General features: G+C 34.1%; 1 protein-coding gene across 5 annotated transcripts in view; it reads left to right on the top strand.

The window, feature by feature from the left end:
- The window catches only part of RanBP3 (ran-binding protein 3), a 282,159-nt gene that overhangs the window by 246,892 nt on the left and 17,832 nt on the right, over positions 1-17,435 (top strand). For all 5 annotated transcript variants that reach the window (XM_090404725.1, XM_090404727.1, XM_090404724.1 and 2 more), the window contains one exon: positions 5,941-6,077. In XM_090404725.1, coding sequence (XP_090260851.1) covers positions 5,941-6,077 — 137 coding nt within the window. The remainder of the gene's footprint in view (positions 1-5,940; positions 6,078-17,435) is intronic.

Genomic DNA, 17,435 nt, shown 5'->3' with positions numbered 1-17,435 from the left:
TATATAATAATAATACTTATTATGTGGTGAGATGGCAGCAGCTGCTTTTCCTAAAAAATTTCAAGACTGTGTAGAACAAGGAAGTTATCCTCCTGATCTCATTTTTAATGTTGATGAGACTGGGCTCTACTGGAAAAAATTGTCATCACGCATCTTCATTTCCTGCGAAGAACGTTCTGCTCCAGGTTTAAAAGCTGCAAAAGATAGACTTACACTTTTGTTGGGTGCAAATGTCTCTGGAAATTTGAAGCTTAAACCAATGTTGGTGTACCATTCACAGACACCATGCACTTTCAAGGGTCTAAAGGCCTTGCTGCTAGTCTCTTGGAAATGGAACAAGAAAGCTTGGGTTACACAAGATGTTTTTATAGATTTGCACAGAAATTATTTTTGTCCTACCGTGCTTCGCTTCTGTAAAGAAAATGATTTGCCAGCCAAGGCATTGCTTCTCTTGGATAATGTCCCTGGACATCCTGAAAACTTTGCTGAAGTAAGAGCACCATTGGATGTCAAGGTTGTTTACATGCCTCCAACACAACATTGCTTTTGCAACCGATGGATCAGGAGATTATATCAACCTTCAAAGCCTATTACCTCCGTATAACATTTATGAAAATGGTAAGAGCCTTGGACACTTCAGGGAAAACTATTGGTGGTCATTCGATATTTTGAAAGGCATTAACAACATCAAGGCAGCTTGGAACGAAGTGTCAGCAAAGTGTTTAAAAGGAGCATGGTGAAAACTCCTTTCAGCATTTATGCATGACTTCGAGGAATTAGAGCAAGAGGAGAATGTTATTGAAGACATTACCAAGCTTGCATAAGAGGTGGGATTGGACGATATTACAGCTGAAGATGTGATATCGTCCTAGAGAGCCATGATAAACCACTTTCCAATGAAGACTTAAAAGAATTAGCCGAAAGTCAACATCCAGAGGAGAAAGAAAATGAAGAATGTCCGCTGAGAGATATAAAAACTGCTGATTTACATTGTATCCTTGCAAGCATAGAGACATTGACCGATGAATGCGAAATGGACCACAATTGGGAACGGAGGGCAAACGCAAAAAGGAGTGTAATCACATCTATTTGACCTTACACTGAACTCCTTAAAGAAAGAAAAAGAAAATCTAGGTAGCTAACACTGGATACTTTTTTCAAAAAAAATGCAGATGATCCGAAACCAGGAACTTCAACATAGAAATATGTAATATCTTTTTGTAATTTAATATTTTTTTGTATATAATTTTGTTTTATTTTTGTTATTAATAATTTTATTTTAACAAATATATATGTATATATTATCAAAGCTTTAAATATAATAATTACACATACTTCATGTGCATATTTTTTGACTGCGTGGAACATAACTTTGTACCTCCCATTAAAATTGGGTTCATTTTACGTTCATTTTCAGGAATGGAGGTGAGGCGTAAACTGAGGGCTGCCTGTATATTGATACCATCTTCTCCTGGGCATCTATGGTTCTTGCATTGTTTCAGTGTTGATTCTAAATCTTCAAGGGTAAAGGAGTCTTTTGAATTATTTGCAGATAGTGGTTCTGAGAGTGGGTTGTCATCAATTGTCCTTAATTCTTTATAGTATTTAAGCCAGGCCTCCAAAGATTCTCTGAGGTTATTATTCGTGTCTTATAAATTTATGTTTATGTTTGAGGTTTATGAATATTGGTTTCTAAATTGGTAACGAAATTATTCTGTTGAACTCTGTCTTTTAAATGTTTCTATTTTGTGTTTATATTCAATTTCATCCTCTATTTTGTTTGTGCTTAACCATATTTTATAGAACTTCCTTTTTTCGTGTATGATTTCTGGTCCCAGGTATGAAGACCTTTTTTTCTTTTCCGTTGCTTTTTTTATTCCCAAGATTTCTTGGGCTGAATCTCCTAAAATATTGCAGACATGATTCCACTCTTCATTAATAGATTCATCTGAGGGAAGTTGCTGTAATTTTTCATTTATTTTTTGCCGATATAGTTCTCTTTTATCAGAGTCAGATAATGAGCTAGCTTTAAACTTTAGTTTTCAGTTGTCTAATGATGGATACTGGTATCTTATCCATCTTAAGGGGGGGGGGGGGACCATATTGATGTCACACAGATAATGATCTGATTCAGTTTCAAAACCTCGAAAGACTAACAAAGTTCCAACATGATTTTGGATTTCCATATTGCCTATGTGAGCATTTAAATCACCTAGCAGTAATAACATGTCATTTTTGTTTATTTTCTGTTATATTTTGGAGTTAGTTATAGAAGTCTGAGAATTGTGAGATATCCTCTATTAAGTTTGTCTGAGTTGTAATATTCTTTTGTTCCAGTATTTATAGTTATTGATTTTGTCTTTAAGGGATTTGTGAATCATGATTGATACTCCTGCTCTTGCTCTATGGTCCTCTTGTATACTCCATTATAGATATGTATGTAGTTATCAATTTCTTTATTTTCCCAATTTTTCTTCTTTGTCTCTGTCAATATACTGCAATCTTAATTTTCTTTTGATATAGAATTTCATCTATTTGATTAACCAGTTTTAACTTATGGATCTGAGAGCTGGGTCAGAAGTAAAACACTTGACCAAAGACTAGAGACTTCAGATATGAGAGTCCTGAGAAAGATTATAGACGTGAACAGATGGCATCAATGGCAGTATCATATTAAAAACGAATATATTAGGAAAGAACTTGACATTGTCAGCATCCAGGAATGCGTTAGCAGAGCTAATCTCAGGTGGTATGGCCACTTAAACAGAATGGGCGAGGAAAGATTAGCAAAACAAGTGTTCTCTGCCAGGTTGGCAGGAAAACGACCGAGAGGAAGACCAAGATATAGGTGGATTGATACGGTACAAAGTGCTTTAGACGATAGAAATATAAGATCTGATAATATTGGAGTGTTGACAAGTAACAGACTGATTTGGAGGAAAATTGTAGATAGGAAATTAATAATGATGTAATTTTTTTCATGTAGTACTCTCAAATCCTGTACACCCCTTGAGGGTACATGGCAGGAATTTGATGATGATGATGATGATGATTTTCTTTGTGAGATAAACTTACATTTCAGGTAGCAAAACCAAGTGATAATCTTTTTCCATTTGGAACCTTTAGCCAGTCTAGGGTCATTTCTATTTTGAGCAGTCCATGAATTCTTTCTTTGAATTACTAGCCAGTGTCCCTAGTGGTAGGGCTGCCACCTTGAGGCAACTAGACTTGCTTTTTTAGTAGGTAGTGGAAAATATAGTTTGAGAGGAAAGAATCATCACCCCCCCCCCCCTCTTGAATTGCTCTAATAGCACTTGGTCTACCTCGGGTTTGCCATACCTGTACTTGCCAATTAAATTTAATTTAATTTATTTTTTAATTAAATTAAAAAATAAAAATTTTAATTTGGTTGAATATGCAGTATCACTTGAAGAATGACTTCTAAAGGCAGTTTTTAATATGGAAATTCAACAGAGAAATCAAAAGCAATGGTTATTGTAAAATTAAAAAAAACAAAAAAACAGTAAGGTATAAATTGGAACTAAATGGAAAAATATTCTAACAAGTAATGAAATTTAAATATCTAGGAATAACTGATGAGTGAACATTTGAAGTAAAAGGACAATCCCCAAAGGCTAATAAATATCACAAATGTTTAATTTCAGCAATATTATTATTATTATTGTTCCGGGAAACTCCAAGGAGTCGACAGACTCATCGAGGGAGGCCCTAACATCATGTCTGGAACAACTATTCAACATTCACACAGTATCTATCATATCTTGCCTTGAACTCATTCACGGTCGTAGCACCCACAACAGACTCTGGAAGCTTATTCCACTCATTCACCACTCTCCAAGTAAAAAACCTAGCTCTAACACCCTTGTCAACCATGCTCTTGCCCAGCTTCCATGCATGGCCCCTAGTCCTCCCACCACCAGTCATATTTTCAAAAATATCTTCTGGATCAATCTTATAAAAACCCTTCAGTAATTTGAATGTCTCAATCATACACCCCTCCTTTGCCTATCGTCCAATTTCTGCAACCCACAAATCCTCAACCTATTCTCATAAGGTTCATTCCACAGATCTGCTATCATCTTGGTCACTCGTCTCTGGACCCTCTCCACTTCCTCCCCATCACGAAGAAACCCTGGTGCCCATAACTGGGCACAGAAGTCCAGATGGGGTAGGAGGGAGGAGGAAATCCTCATTTCTTATTATATATATGTGTGTGTGAGCGTATTTTTAAATCTATTCTATTAATATGTTCATTCCATTCAGATCTTTTTTTTTTTTTTTTTTATATGGGTTGAAACTGACATTCTTCATAAATCTCGATTTTGTATCCATTCTACATTGTGTTCTGGGGAGGATCTGACAAAATAAACAGGGAGAATCTATAAATCGGTAGTCTGACCATCTGACTAATGTGAAATGAACAGAAACATCAAAAAATGCAAATAAACACATTCGGAATTAAAACATTAAGAAAAATAATGCAGAATTTGATGGTATAAATTGATTGGTTGGTTTGTGGTCTATTACACACAAGGACAGCAAAGGTCGTACTGCAGCAATCCAAAGGCTACAGCAGAACACAATGTAGAATGGATACAAAATCGAGATTTATGAAGAATGTCAGTTTCAACCCATAAAAAAAAGAAAAGATCTGAATGGAATGAACATATTAATAGAATAGTTTTAAAAATACGCTCACACACACACACACAATAAGAAATGAGGATTTCCTCCTCCCTTTCCCAAAAATGGATGGATTGCTTGCATTGAAGTATTATTTCAATGGAACAAGCTGGAGTGTAAAGCAAGAAAAAGCTATTAATGCTATCTAATCACTCTTTCAATTTTTTTCAGACTCTCATATCTAGTTTCTAGTCTTTAATCAGCTGTTTTAGTTCTAACCCAACTGTTGAACATGTTGAATACTGCTCGTTTGAAATTTCAGTTCATATAATATATCTTATTCCATATAAATTTATTTATCTGTTTATTTACCACACCATCTTTACTAAATTCTGTTGTCTGTTTCGAAGTTTAATTTGCTATGTTCACTAAATATCTACCTAGATAGGTGAAGTATCTTATTTGTTATGTAGGTTTTGAAAATGGAGTCCTAGACACTTGTATTGGATTTATTAAGAGCTGAAGAGTTGAATATTGGGGTCACTTAATATGGAGAACTAACTTGGGCTTCTGATCTAATGTCCAATCCTCGTTTTCTTTTGGGGAACCTCATCAGGTATCTACCAGGATACTGAATGAAAGAGGATTGGTTACCAGTTTGTGATTGAGCTGACTAAATTGTATTCTTAAACCATAAGAAATGATGGTACTACAACTTGATGGAATTTCATAATATCTGGGCATTGCCTTACTCAACAAGATCCCCACTGTTTTTATTTGAGAACCAGGGCAAACAGTGAAAAGTAAGCTACTGGAACAAACTTCAATTCATCAGCAGAGTTCAAGATCGGCACAATCAATTTAAGAAGCATCAGTGGAACAGAAAAGGAAGTAGCAGATAAGTACCAGATTAGCATAATAGGTGTTCACCAAAACAAAGAAGACAAAAACAAGTCAGATTCTTTTAAGCAGTCATCATTAAAAAAAATAATAATTAAATTGATTATTTATTTTATTTTTACTTATTTTTTTTAGTTATGAAAATTTTTATTCTAATAGTAATGTTGCCCTTCTCTGTCCATTTCAAATAACGCTTTGAAAAGTGTACTGGGAGAATTTGGAATGTGGATACAGATTTTTATCTAGATAGATACAAAATGTGATCTTATGAAACAAAATACGATAAGGCAAAATATTGTTAGACTAGAAAGAATCTTTAACTGAATTATCTTTGTAAAATATTTTTAAACAGACAAATGTTTGAACTTTGAGCTGATGGTATTATATCTCTTACAGTAATGCGAACACAAGGCAGTTTGCGAGTAGTACTGAATTCAAAAGTTTGGTCAGGCATGACTGTTGAGCATCCAACTCCCAAAACAGTTAGGCTGTCAGCAATAGATACTGATGGGATTAAAGTATTTCTAATAATGGTAAGGACCATTTTCATAATTTCTAGCAGAAGACCATAGAGCAGTTCCACACTGAACTCAGTGATGTTCTTTTAAATTGTAACAATTTAATGGTGACCATTAAATTTTTATATTATGCAATATTCATTTATATATATGTATTTTAAAGCTCCTTAGTTAGCTTTATTTTTGATGCAGTGTTATCCACAGTAATACAAATATATTTTTTTATATACAGGAACCTCCAAACTTATAATGTTCAGGATTTATACACTGGAAACTCGAAAATACAAAACAAGATAGACTCCCTGGTCTACTAAAGAAATAAAAGCATTATCAGAAACCAAGAAAACTGTATTCAATAAACATTTATGAGATTAAACTAATATAGCCAAATATGAAGACATGAAATAAGACTCATAAAAAGACAGAAGATAGAAATATAAGATCTGATAATGTTGGAGTCTTGACAGATAACAGATTGATTTGGAGGAAAATTGTAGATAGGAAGTTAGTAATGATGTAGTACTATCATATCCTGTACACCCCCTTGAGGATACATGTCAGGAATTTGAAGATGACGACTCAAAAAAAAATATTGGAAAGGCTCTTCTAGTAGCAAGACTTATACGTTGGTCATACATAACTGGTAATTAGTTTACGGAATTAACAATGCATATAAAGTATATTAATTAAAGGTAACTTTAATAAATAACTTCTATATTTTGGCAACGTCACGTTGCCATCTTCAGGAACATAAAGATATGGTATGTGCACGCAGGCACTAACAAAAGCAATTGAGGAAGAAAGCAAGAAACTAATATTGTTCCTAAAGTCCTAATGGTGCCCTCTGGTGGGTTAATTTGGTTGACTTGGCAGTTGGGCTGAAGCTCTCAAAATGTAAGTCTCCCAAATTTGGGGTAGTTTCATGCACCCAAATTTGTTGAGGTTAGGAACGTTTTTTAGAGCTGCTGAAGATTCCTTGAATAATCTTTTGTATTTAAACTTGCTGTGGTGTATTATTTTTGTTTTCCTCCAACGAATTCTATGGTGGGTATCTAGGGCATAGTCTGCCAGCCCAGAGCGGCTGTACTGGTGAAACCGGATGTAGTCTTTGTGTTCTGAAATCCTGATATTTGTTGTTCTGCCTGTTTGGCCAAAGTAGGACAATTTGCAGCTGTAAGGGACCTGGTATACACCAGGTAGGTCTAGGGGAAGTGGTTGGTCTTTGGTAGAGCAGATAAGGTATGCCAACTTTTTATATGGTCTGTAACAAGAAATAAGGTCATATTTTCTGAGGATAGTGGTTATTTTCTCAGAGGTGCCCTGGATGTAGGGGATGGTGATAAATTTGGGGTAATCTTTATTGTGGAGGGGAGGGGGGGTTGTGGTTTACTGGTTTGAGTAATTTTTGGATTTTTGGGGGGTTATAGCCATTGGCTAAGAAAGTGTTGTGGATGTGGTTTAGTTCAGTAGTTAGGGCCTTGTCATCTGAGCAGATTAATTTGCCCTGTTATATAGTGTTTTTATAACCCCATATTGTTGTGAGGGGGGGGGGGAATTGCTGGTGAATGTATCTGCCAGTATGGGTGGGTTTTCTGTAAACAGAGAAAACCAAAGATCCATCAAGCTGGCGGGTGATTAAAGTGTCTAGGAAGGGGAGGGTGTTGTTTTCCTCTTTTTCTAAGGTGAACTGGACTCTGGGGTGTCGGTTGTTTAAGTGTGTTAGGAAGGAGTGGAGTGAGTCTGAGCTATGTGGCCAAATAGCGAACACATCATCCACGTAACGAAGTTACGTGGATGATATGTTCGTCCCATAGTGGATGGCATTGATTCCCCCACATATAAATTATTCTCACGAAAGATTTGCATCTTTCGTGAGAATGCGCTGTAGAGAGCTTCTCAAAATGCCCAATTCAAGACCACGGTGCCGAATTGATGTTCCTGGACTCTCGGCAACACTCTCACGAACTGCTTCGATGTTTTCTGTTGAACGACTTGTTGAAGGATGGCCAGAGTGTATAAGATCACTAATTGATCCAGTTTCCTTGAATTTTTTAATTAATCTTTTCACAGTTGATGAAGTTAAATCACTATTCAGACCATATTTTGTACGAAAATTGCGAACTGTAGCTGCCAAATCTTCATTATTTTTAAAATATTGCTCAACAATGAAAATGCGTTGTTCTTTCGTGTAGCGCTCCATTTTTAATAACCGTGAACTGTCAGCTGTCACGCTGTCTTTTTTTTTCTCGTTGGCAATGCTTTACCGAACAAATGGTACTAAATTTAAATCTTGCATGAATTTTGGGACACCCTGTACAAGAAAAATTTACATCATTACTAACTCCCTATCTACAATTTTCCTCCAAATCAGTGTTACTTGTCAAGACTCCAGAATTGAATAAATTCATATTCCATATGAATTTATTCAATTGACTTCCTACCATACCAGCTTTGTTGATTCTGTTGTCTATTTCCATATTTAATATTTTAAACCAATATACAAAATGATGGTACTAATAAATGTCAAGGTGTCTAATTTCAACTATATGGAAAAATAAAGATCTAACAAAAGTAAGAATGCATAAATCAGTGGTCTGACCAATATTGACATACGTATGTGAAAAGAATGAAAATATTAAGAAAAATAATTAACAAAACAAAATTTGATAGAATAAAAAATGAAAAGATTTATGAAGAATGTCAATTACAACCTATAAACACATGGATAAAACCTGTTGAAATGTTTTTCTTGGTACAGCTATCAAGTAAAGATGCCCAAGAAATTATATTCTTGGTTTAATCCTTTATCCAAGTGTAAGCAAACAAAGTTTGTGTGTGAAGTATCTTCATGACTAAGCTACTTGCATATAGAGGCTAATAACTTCACATTAATTGCCTTATTATCATCCCATAATGCAAAACACACATCCTTTTTTGGGTGTGCTAAGCATTATGGGAAGAACCACTGCCTAGACTGGTTTCAATCTTTATTGAGGTCTCATCAGTGGGAGCCAGATCCACTACATGGAATACTAAAGCGATTAATTTGAAGTCATTAGCCTCTATATACAAGTAGCTTAGTCATGAAGATACTTCAAATGCAAACTTTGTTTGTTTACACTTGGCTAAAGGATTAAATCAAGAATATAATTTCTTTGCATCCTTAATTAATAGTTGAAACAAGTGGGAAAACCTTTCAACATCTATCCATGATCCAGAGTATTTTAATAATAAGGTGTTGACACCTTTTTACTACTTGTATATGGGAAATATGACTTCTGCATACTTCAATCTTAGTATCACTTCTGGGTATGTCTCCCACCAATGATATTTATTAATGCTTGTCCCATAAATTGGAATTAATGAAAAAATAAGGGAACAAGTAATGAAATTTAAATACCTAGGAATAACTGTGAACAGTGAAAATATAATGCAGGATGAAGTGAAAGAACAATCTACTTTTATATGGGAAATATGACTATTGCATTACTTCAACCTTAGAAGTATCACTTCTAGGTGTGGCTCCCACCAATGATATTTATTAATGATTGTCATTGGCTTCCTGGGGAATAAGAAGTTCTACTTGGTTGTGGGTTTTTGCATGTCACTGGGTGGAACCACTGCTTAGTTTCCTGTCCTAGAGTGATTCAGGTGAGTTTTTGGAGAGGTATCCTCTGCATTTAAATGCAGAGGATGCTTCTTAGTCATGAAGATACTTCATGCACAGACTTCTTTGTTTGCTTACACTTGGATAAAGGATTAAACCAAGAATATAATTTTTTGGCATCTTTAATTGTCATGGATAAAAAGAGAAGATTGGAATGGAATTATCATGTCAATAGGATGCACCCAAAAAGAATAGTAAAACTAGCAAGAGACTGGGAACCAAATAAAAAATAATCATCATCATAACACTAATTACAGGTATAGACCATATTGGTCTGTTCCAGTCTCATTATCCATCCAATATTCTTTTTTGAGGTCTACCCTGCCTTCTCTTTCCAATTGGCTTATATTTTAGTATTTGTTTAGGATGTCGGGTGTTGGCCATTCAGTTTACATGTTCAATCCATGTTTGTTTATAATTGTTTAGTTTTTCTTCTATTGATTTTGTTTTTAGTTCTTAAAATGTCTTCATTCCTTTTTTGATCTAATAATATGTATTTTGCAGTTCTTCTCATAAATCTCATTTCACTTGTTTTTATTCTTTGTTTATCTTGTTTGTTTATTGCCCAAATTTCACTGCCATATAATAATGTAGGCACTGCTGAAGTATTGTATATTTTCAAGTGCGTTTCTTTTTGTACTATATTTGGGTTGAGTGCTCTATTTATCAGGCCTATAATCCGAAAAAATTTTGAAGTTTTTAATTTTGTCTTTTTCTCCTTCATGTGATATTTCACATCCAAGATAACTGAAAGTATTTATCTGTTCTATTATTTTATTATTAATAACTATTTTGCTTCTAACTGGAGTTTGTCCACAAAATGCCATTGTTTTAGTTTTATCTATTGAAATTTTCATTCCAAACTTTCTACTATAATGTTTAAATTATATATTGCTCTTTGTAAATTGTCTTCCTTATCTTATATTATTACCTGATCATCTGCAAATAGTGTATTTATTTTGTTATTCTGGGAAATTTCTATACCTTGATTGTTTAAGGTGTTCCACTGTATTAATATTTTGTTAATGTAAATATTGAAAAGTGTTGGAGAGAGGAGGCATCCATGTCTTACCCCTTGGTTTATAGATTGTTTTTCAGACAACTTTTCATTTATTTTTATTTCATTATCTTTGTATACATTCAATATTGCATGTAGTAAAATATTAGGTATATTTATTCTTTGTAATATATCAAATAGTATATATCTTTTTACTTTGTCAAATGCTTTTTCGTAATCTATAAATAAAAGATGAGTTTCCAAATTAAATTCTCTTCTTTTTTCTATAACTAGTTTTAAACAGAAAGCTGCATCCATTGCAGAGCATCCTTTTCTAAATCCATTTTGACATTCTAATAATATTTTTTCACTGTATATATTTTTAGTTTTTCATTAAGCATTCTGCTATATATTTTATAGCATGTATTCAATAAACTAATACTTCTGGAGTTTTGTTTTATCAAGTTAGCAAGTTTTGTTTTATCCTCTTTTTTAAATATAGGTATTACTATGCTTGTATTCCATTCTATTGGTATTTGTCCGTTTGTATATATTTTATTTAAAAATTTTAATTATCTTTGAAATTTTTTCCAGCAAATTTATACAGTTCGGAGTTTATCCCATCTTCTCCTGCTGCTTTGCCATTTTTTATTTTATTTAGGTTGTCCTTGAATTCTTTCATTGTTATCATATCATTTAAGGTATTTTGTAAGTTTCTGGTGTAATTATTTTTGGCATCAAAAATAATTACACCAGTATTATCCATCCAAAGATCTGTGAAGTAATCCAAGAATTCTTTTACATCTATTTCATAATTTATATTTGCAGTTTCTTTTATATCTGCATTCATGTGTTTTAGTGTTTTGTATGCACTGGGTCTTATTTTGTATATGTCATTTTCTAGATATACAAATTTTTCCCAGCTTTCTCTGTGGCTCTTTCTGGTTTCTCTTTTTGGCTATTGCTAGTCTTTTTTTATATTCAATTTCATCTTCTTGTTTTTTGCTACTTAACCATCTTTTAAAAGCCAGCGTTTTTATTTTCAATTGTTTTTATTTTATTGTACCATATATGTAATTGTTTATTTTTATGATATTTTTTGTGTGTTGTTAGACTTTCATATGCTGCTGATGCGATAATTTCTTTTATATTATTCTATTCTGTCTCAATGTCTTCATTTTCTTGTATTTTTTCTAAGTAGTTATTAATCCTCTGTTGGTATAAATTTCTTATACTTGAATCATTTAGTAGTCTTACTTTGTAATTAGATTTTGTTTCTCTAGTTTGTTTATTTTTTTTTTTGTAGCAGTTTTGGAAATCTTAGTTTTGCCTGTACTAAATAGTGATCTGTGTCAATTTCTAGCCCTCTTCTAACTTTAACGTCTAGGAAGCAGTTTGCTGCCTTTTCATTTGCTATAAAGTAGTCTGTTATTGATTTTTGTCCTCTTGCACACCACGTATATTTATGTATATTTTTATGTTTATAAAATGTATTCATTATTTTTAATTATATATTGTATAATCAATGAGTCACTTTCCATTTTTGTTTACTGTTGGTTCTCGAAATTTTTGTATTATATTGTTAATTTTTTTCATTCCTATTCTGGCATATCTCCGGCTATAATTATATGATCTGTTTTATTTAATTTTTCATATATTCCTTGTAACTCTTTGTAAAAGTAATCATTTTCTTCTTCTTTTCCTTCATCAGGGACATACACTGCAAAACTGTTAAATTTTCTTTATTTAATTTTAATGGCACTTCTAATATTCTTTCATTCCAGTATGTATGAGTTATTTTTGCTTTAATTGATTTATGGATCCAAATCATTACACCAGCTTTTGCATGTATTTGTTTGTCCACTCCACTATATATGATATTGTAGTTAGCTGTTTCTTTTGTTTCTGTAAGAACTGCAATTTCTATATTTTCATCATTTAAAATTTTATCCAGTTCTTCTTTATGTAGTCTATTATTAGAAGATACATTAGAAGCATAGCATATGCTTCTAATGTTCCATGTAGCATATTTCACCACGTTTTTCTTTTTCCAAAGTTTCTTGACCTTCTCCAGTTTGCAGTCATTTCCCATGTATTCTGTCAGGTTTGGATTTCGTTGAGACTTGAAAGTAATGTGCGTTAAAAATAATAATAAATAAATAAAATTGGTAGACCAAGAAAGCGATGGACAGACTGCCTGTATCGAAGTAATGGAGATGCAACAAGCTGAAGCAAGGAGGAGATGATTTATAGGAGATGATATAGAGGTTACATTTTTGTATTATATAGTGCAGTAATATTATTACCTGACACCTCCAGTGAGTCCAAAGATCGAGGGAGGGCACCAACTACAACAAACCACAGCTACACCAATGCCATCTATTGCCCGCCACCACTAGTATTTTCACAGACAATCACAAACATCCATGCCCACAGTGGGATTTGAACCCACAGCATTTTGGCAGGAGAGCGGATATGCTAACTACTCGGCCAACCAGGCTGGCACCTTTAATGATTTATAGAATGAAAAGAAAAGCAGTTCATATATTGGGTTAATTTTTGCTAGGATTTTGATTCTGTTCCAATCATTACTAAAAGTTTTGGAAGTATTAGGCATTGATAGAGAATGTTGGGAATAAAAAGCTATTCAGATTTCATATAACAAAATCTGTTAGAAGAAACTTGACATTGAATTGTCAGGTTCAAGAGAAAGGCGATGGGATGGGAGTTTGCTCACAAAGGACTTTGTGAGCATGACATAATCAGCTCCTTTGAGATGTCATGACTAATAGCTTGTTTCTCTTAACTCTTCCATTGTATGTATGTATTCAAAAGGTGGATGACATAAGTACCTTTTTATAGAACAGCTGTAGTCTTGAGAGGTTTCCTGTAAAAGCTGAGTATTATTGGATTTCATTAAGCGCCTCTGTAGTGCAATTGGAAGAACGACGGCATGTTCTCCCTTCGATTGGAAAAGGCCTAAGTTCGATTCTCGTCATCACAGGAGGAATCTTTATATGGACGTTTTCAATTGAAGGTGAGTTAGCCGATCTCATACGGAGGTAGCAGGGTTTTTCATCCCGCATACAGACAAATCGGCCCTTCAGAACACACAAGTTACAGACAAAAAAATACTAGCTGTGGTGGTGGTAGTGGCCAGTAGATGGTGCTGATGTTGCTGATTGGTGGTAGAGGTGGAGACGAAGAGTTGCGCAATAGGTGTCCTCCCACGATGAGTCTTCGGACTCCTTGGAGGTGTCACGAATAATAATAATTATTATTTTGGACAAGCCTAAGATGAGAGCAAGATGTCTGCAATTAGATGATGCAAATATGCAAGTCTTTTTTTTGGGCAGAAGTGTGTGTGTGTGGGGGGGGGGGGATATGGAATGTGGGTATGCAAAAGATGACATGAGATTTTTTTAATTATGCAGGAAACACTTTGAAAACAGTTGGAAATATATTAAAAACTTTGAGGTATTTTGGGCTGTTCAACCTTAAATACCGAAAAGATTTTTCTGATCACTCTAGATCAAAAAGAGACACACATCTGGTAGTGTCTATGTGATGTGACATTAGAATACAACATACATACAATAATGCAGAAAGAATTATATGGAGTAACTGGGGAAAATGAGGTGAGTCAGTGAAGAAGCTTAATTTGATGAAATTGAACTTAGACTGCATATTACTGAAATGTGTCTCAAATGTTTTTGGAGATTTCTCCCTCCCCCTCTGATCCAGCTGAGTTACTCCTTAGAGGTATTTTACGATGGGGGGAGAGAGATGAAATCCTTTCTAGTGAAGATCTTAGAAGAGTAATTGATGTTGTTGCACATTCAAGAATGTGCAAGCAGTACTGACATAAGGTAGTGGTATGGTCACTTACACAGAAAGAGGGAAAGGAAAGCTAAGCAAAATGTGTTTGATGCTAGTAAACAAAAAAGATCCAGAGGTGGACTGACACATTTAGAAGTGCCTTAGAAGACTGAAATGATAGATGTAATCATATTTGAGATCTGACAAATAAGAGTAATTTAGAAGAAAACTTTTAATAGGAAGCTAGTGCAAATGCAAATTTAATCATGTACACCTGTTTGTGGTATATATGATGGTGATAAGATATTATCATCAGTTTCCTAATATTCATCCTCAAGAGGTATACAGGATACTATGACAGTACCATGTGGTTAAGTTTTTATTAATAACTAATGTCCTGTCACCAGTTTTCCTCCAAGTTATTCTCTCACTTGTCAGCATTCCAATATTATCAGCTCTTATATTTCAGCCTTCTAGAGTACTTTTGTATGCATTCAATTCACTAACACCTTGGTCTTCCTCTGAGTCTTTTTTCCTCCAATTCTGTTTGTTGCCATTCACTCCTAATATTTCTCAGAACTCTCATATGTATAATATCTAATCTTATCAGTAGTATTATTTCTAACCCATAAGAAAAGTGGTTTAAACATTGTTTTGCAAACCAATGCTGCCATATTTGTTTTGGCTGATTTCTCTGTTATTCCATATAAATTTATCCAACTGACTAAAACCCATCATATGAGCTTTGCTTATTATATTAGTGCCTATTTCCATATTTATTCTGCCCTCTTCGTTAAAAAATTCTACCTAAATATTTAGGTGAAATATTTTACTTGTTCTATAGGTTCTCCATTGAGAATGCATTGAAGTTTTCCGTGTTCCTGCCTATTTTCTTAGTTTTTTTTTTTTTAAATACAGATAGGATTAACCACCAGGGGTAAAGATTCAGGGTGTGCTAGGTGTGTGGTGCTCATCCACCGAATAGCAATTTCACCGATATTATATTTTTGCATGATTCCTAAAAGTAAACACAATATACTAATGCTTCATGAAGAGGACACTTTTCAACATGTAAACATTGCATCACATTCATGTTAATAGCCCAGGTGTGCATTCGAAATACATACATCTTTGAGCCCTTTGAAAAGATGTTCAGGTGGTGGCAGGTCAATTCTTAGCATTCTAGTAGTTCAGAAGTGTGGTTCAGAAACTGCTCTGAGCAATAGCATCTAGAAGCTGTGATTGGTTATTGTGTCAACCAAACCAAGAATTTGTCATGTTTTTGTTTTCTGAGTTTCAACTGTTTTGTGTGCGTGAAGTGTGTACTGACGTGGTAGGCAAGTTTTTATATATAATATAGACAAGTTTTTAATAATTTTAGATAAATTTAACTTTTTTTTTTTTTTTTTGCCCATGTTTACAATGGGAAACAGTATTATAATCAAAGGAGGTAAGCCTCAACCTCCTCTTCCAATTTTTATACCTTTGAGTAATTCAAATATTCCAACCAAATACAGCATTCTCCTTCATTTTTGTTTTCTAATATGCACCGATATACTATACACTCTTAAAACTGTCATGCATCGATAAAAATGCAATCAAGTGGTCAGATTGATGTGAATTTTGTAGCACAGGTTGCATAAGCCACAACAGCACACCCAACCGAAATGGGTATGCAATGCCACTGTTAACCACATAAGTAATAAGCAGGTTTATAAGCAGCAAGTTACTTATGACAGGTGATTCAACCTAACCTAACATGAAAGGGAAAATGGGATTGGTGAGATGGATTTTTTTTATTGGCTGATTTTCATGCCAAATTTGTTACAGCTTTTATTCAGTTTAGTTAAAGAATCTTGCAGACTTTCTCTGGATCATCGATATAAAGCAACGAACTAAATTTGATAATAACCCTCCGATTCTCAAGTTTAATGTCACTATCATAACATGATCTATATACATGATGAATAAGAATAGAGATAGTGTCAAACACCTGATTTTACATCAAACCACCTTCCTGTACTTCATTTTTAACTGCTGCCTTGTAAGTTAATTATAGATTACTTATTAATTATGTAGAATTATGGAGGCATTGGATTTGATATATCCCTTGGTGGGCCAGGGAACGGAGAGGAATCTTTGTAAGAGCTGAGTATACTTTTAATTTTGTGCATGTATCCTTAATATTGTGTTTTTGCAGTGTTCTATTTTCTCAGATATTCCCATAATATAAGTAATGGTTATAGCTTTATTGATAAGTTACTTGTTATAAGCCAATCTTTATAAATTTTTTGCTTCTTATTTGAAGCTTATTTTTTAGATACTGCTGATCACAGCAAATTGTTTGAGCTCTCTCTTTGTGCTAATGACTGATGGTGGTATAGGTACATACAGTGTGTGTGTGTGTGGGGGGGGGGGGGGGGATCATGGTAGACTGTGAAGGAATGACATCCTCAGAGAAGACGTGACAGGTGTGTCCAGAGAAGGAAAATTGATATTGTTTTCACGTGAATTGGTGAATTGGGTGCATCTGTATTGTTTGTTTTGGTGGCTTAGGAGGTATTGAAAGTTTGGTGGTTATGAGGCCAAATTTTCTTTTAGAATCACTGAATCTAGAGCTGGCTACTCAAATCAAAATCTTACATATAAAAGTTAGTTCTTGGGGGGGGGGGGGGGCTGAACTTATGGCTGTACTTTTTTTAGAGGTAGAAGTTATTTTGCCACATAAAATAATCAGAGGAAAGAGAGTCGCGATATCTGGAAGAGGTTTGTTCTGTAGAAGAACCGTGTCATTGATTTGGACATTTTTGAAAAGGGCAGTTATATCAAAGCTGACTAGTAAATCTTCATTACTAAGCATGACATACTTAGTTTTGTTTATGCCTTGCCA

This window comes from Typopeltis vanoorti, chromosome 15, assembly GCF_054136105.1.
Source record: "Typopeltis vanoorti isolate ZY-2024b chromosome 15, IOZ_Tvanoo_1.0, whole genome shotgun sequence".
Lineage (NCBI taxonomy): Eukaryota > Metazoa > Arthropoda > Arachnida > Uropygi > Thelyphonidae > Typopeltis > Typopeltis vanoorti.
The sequence above is the reverse complement of the archived record's forward strand: the minus strand, read 5'-3'. Positions and strand labels throughout refer to the sequence as shown.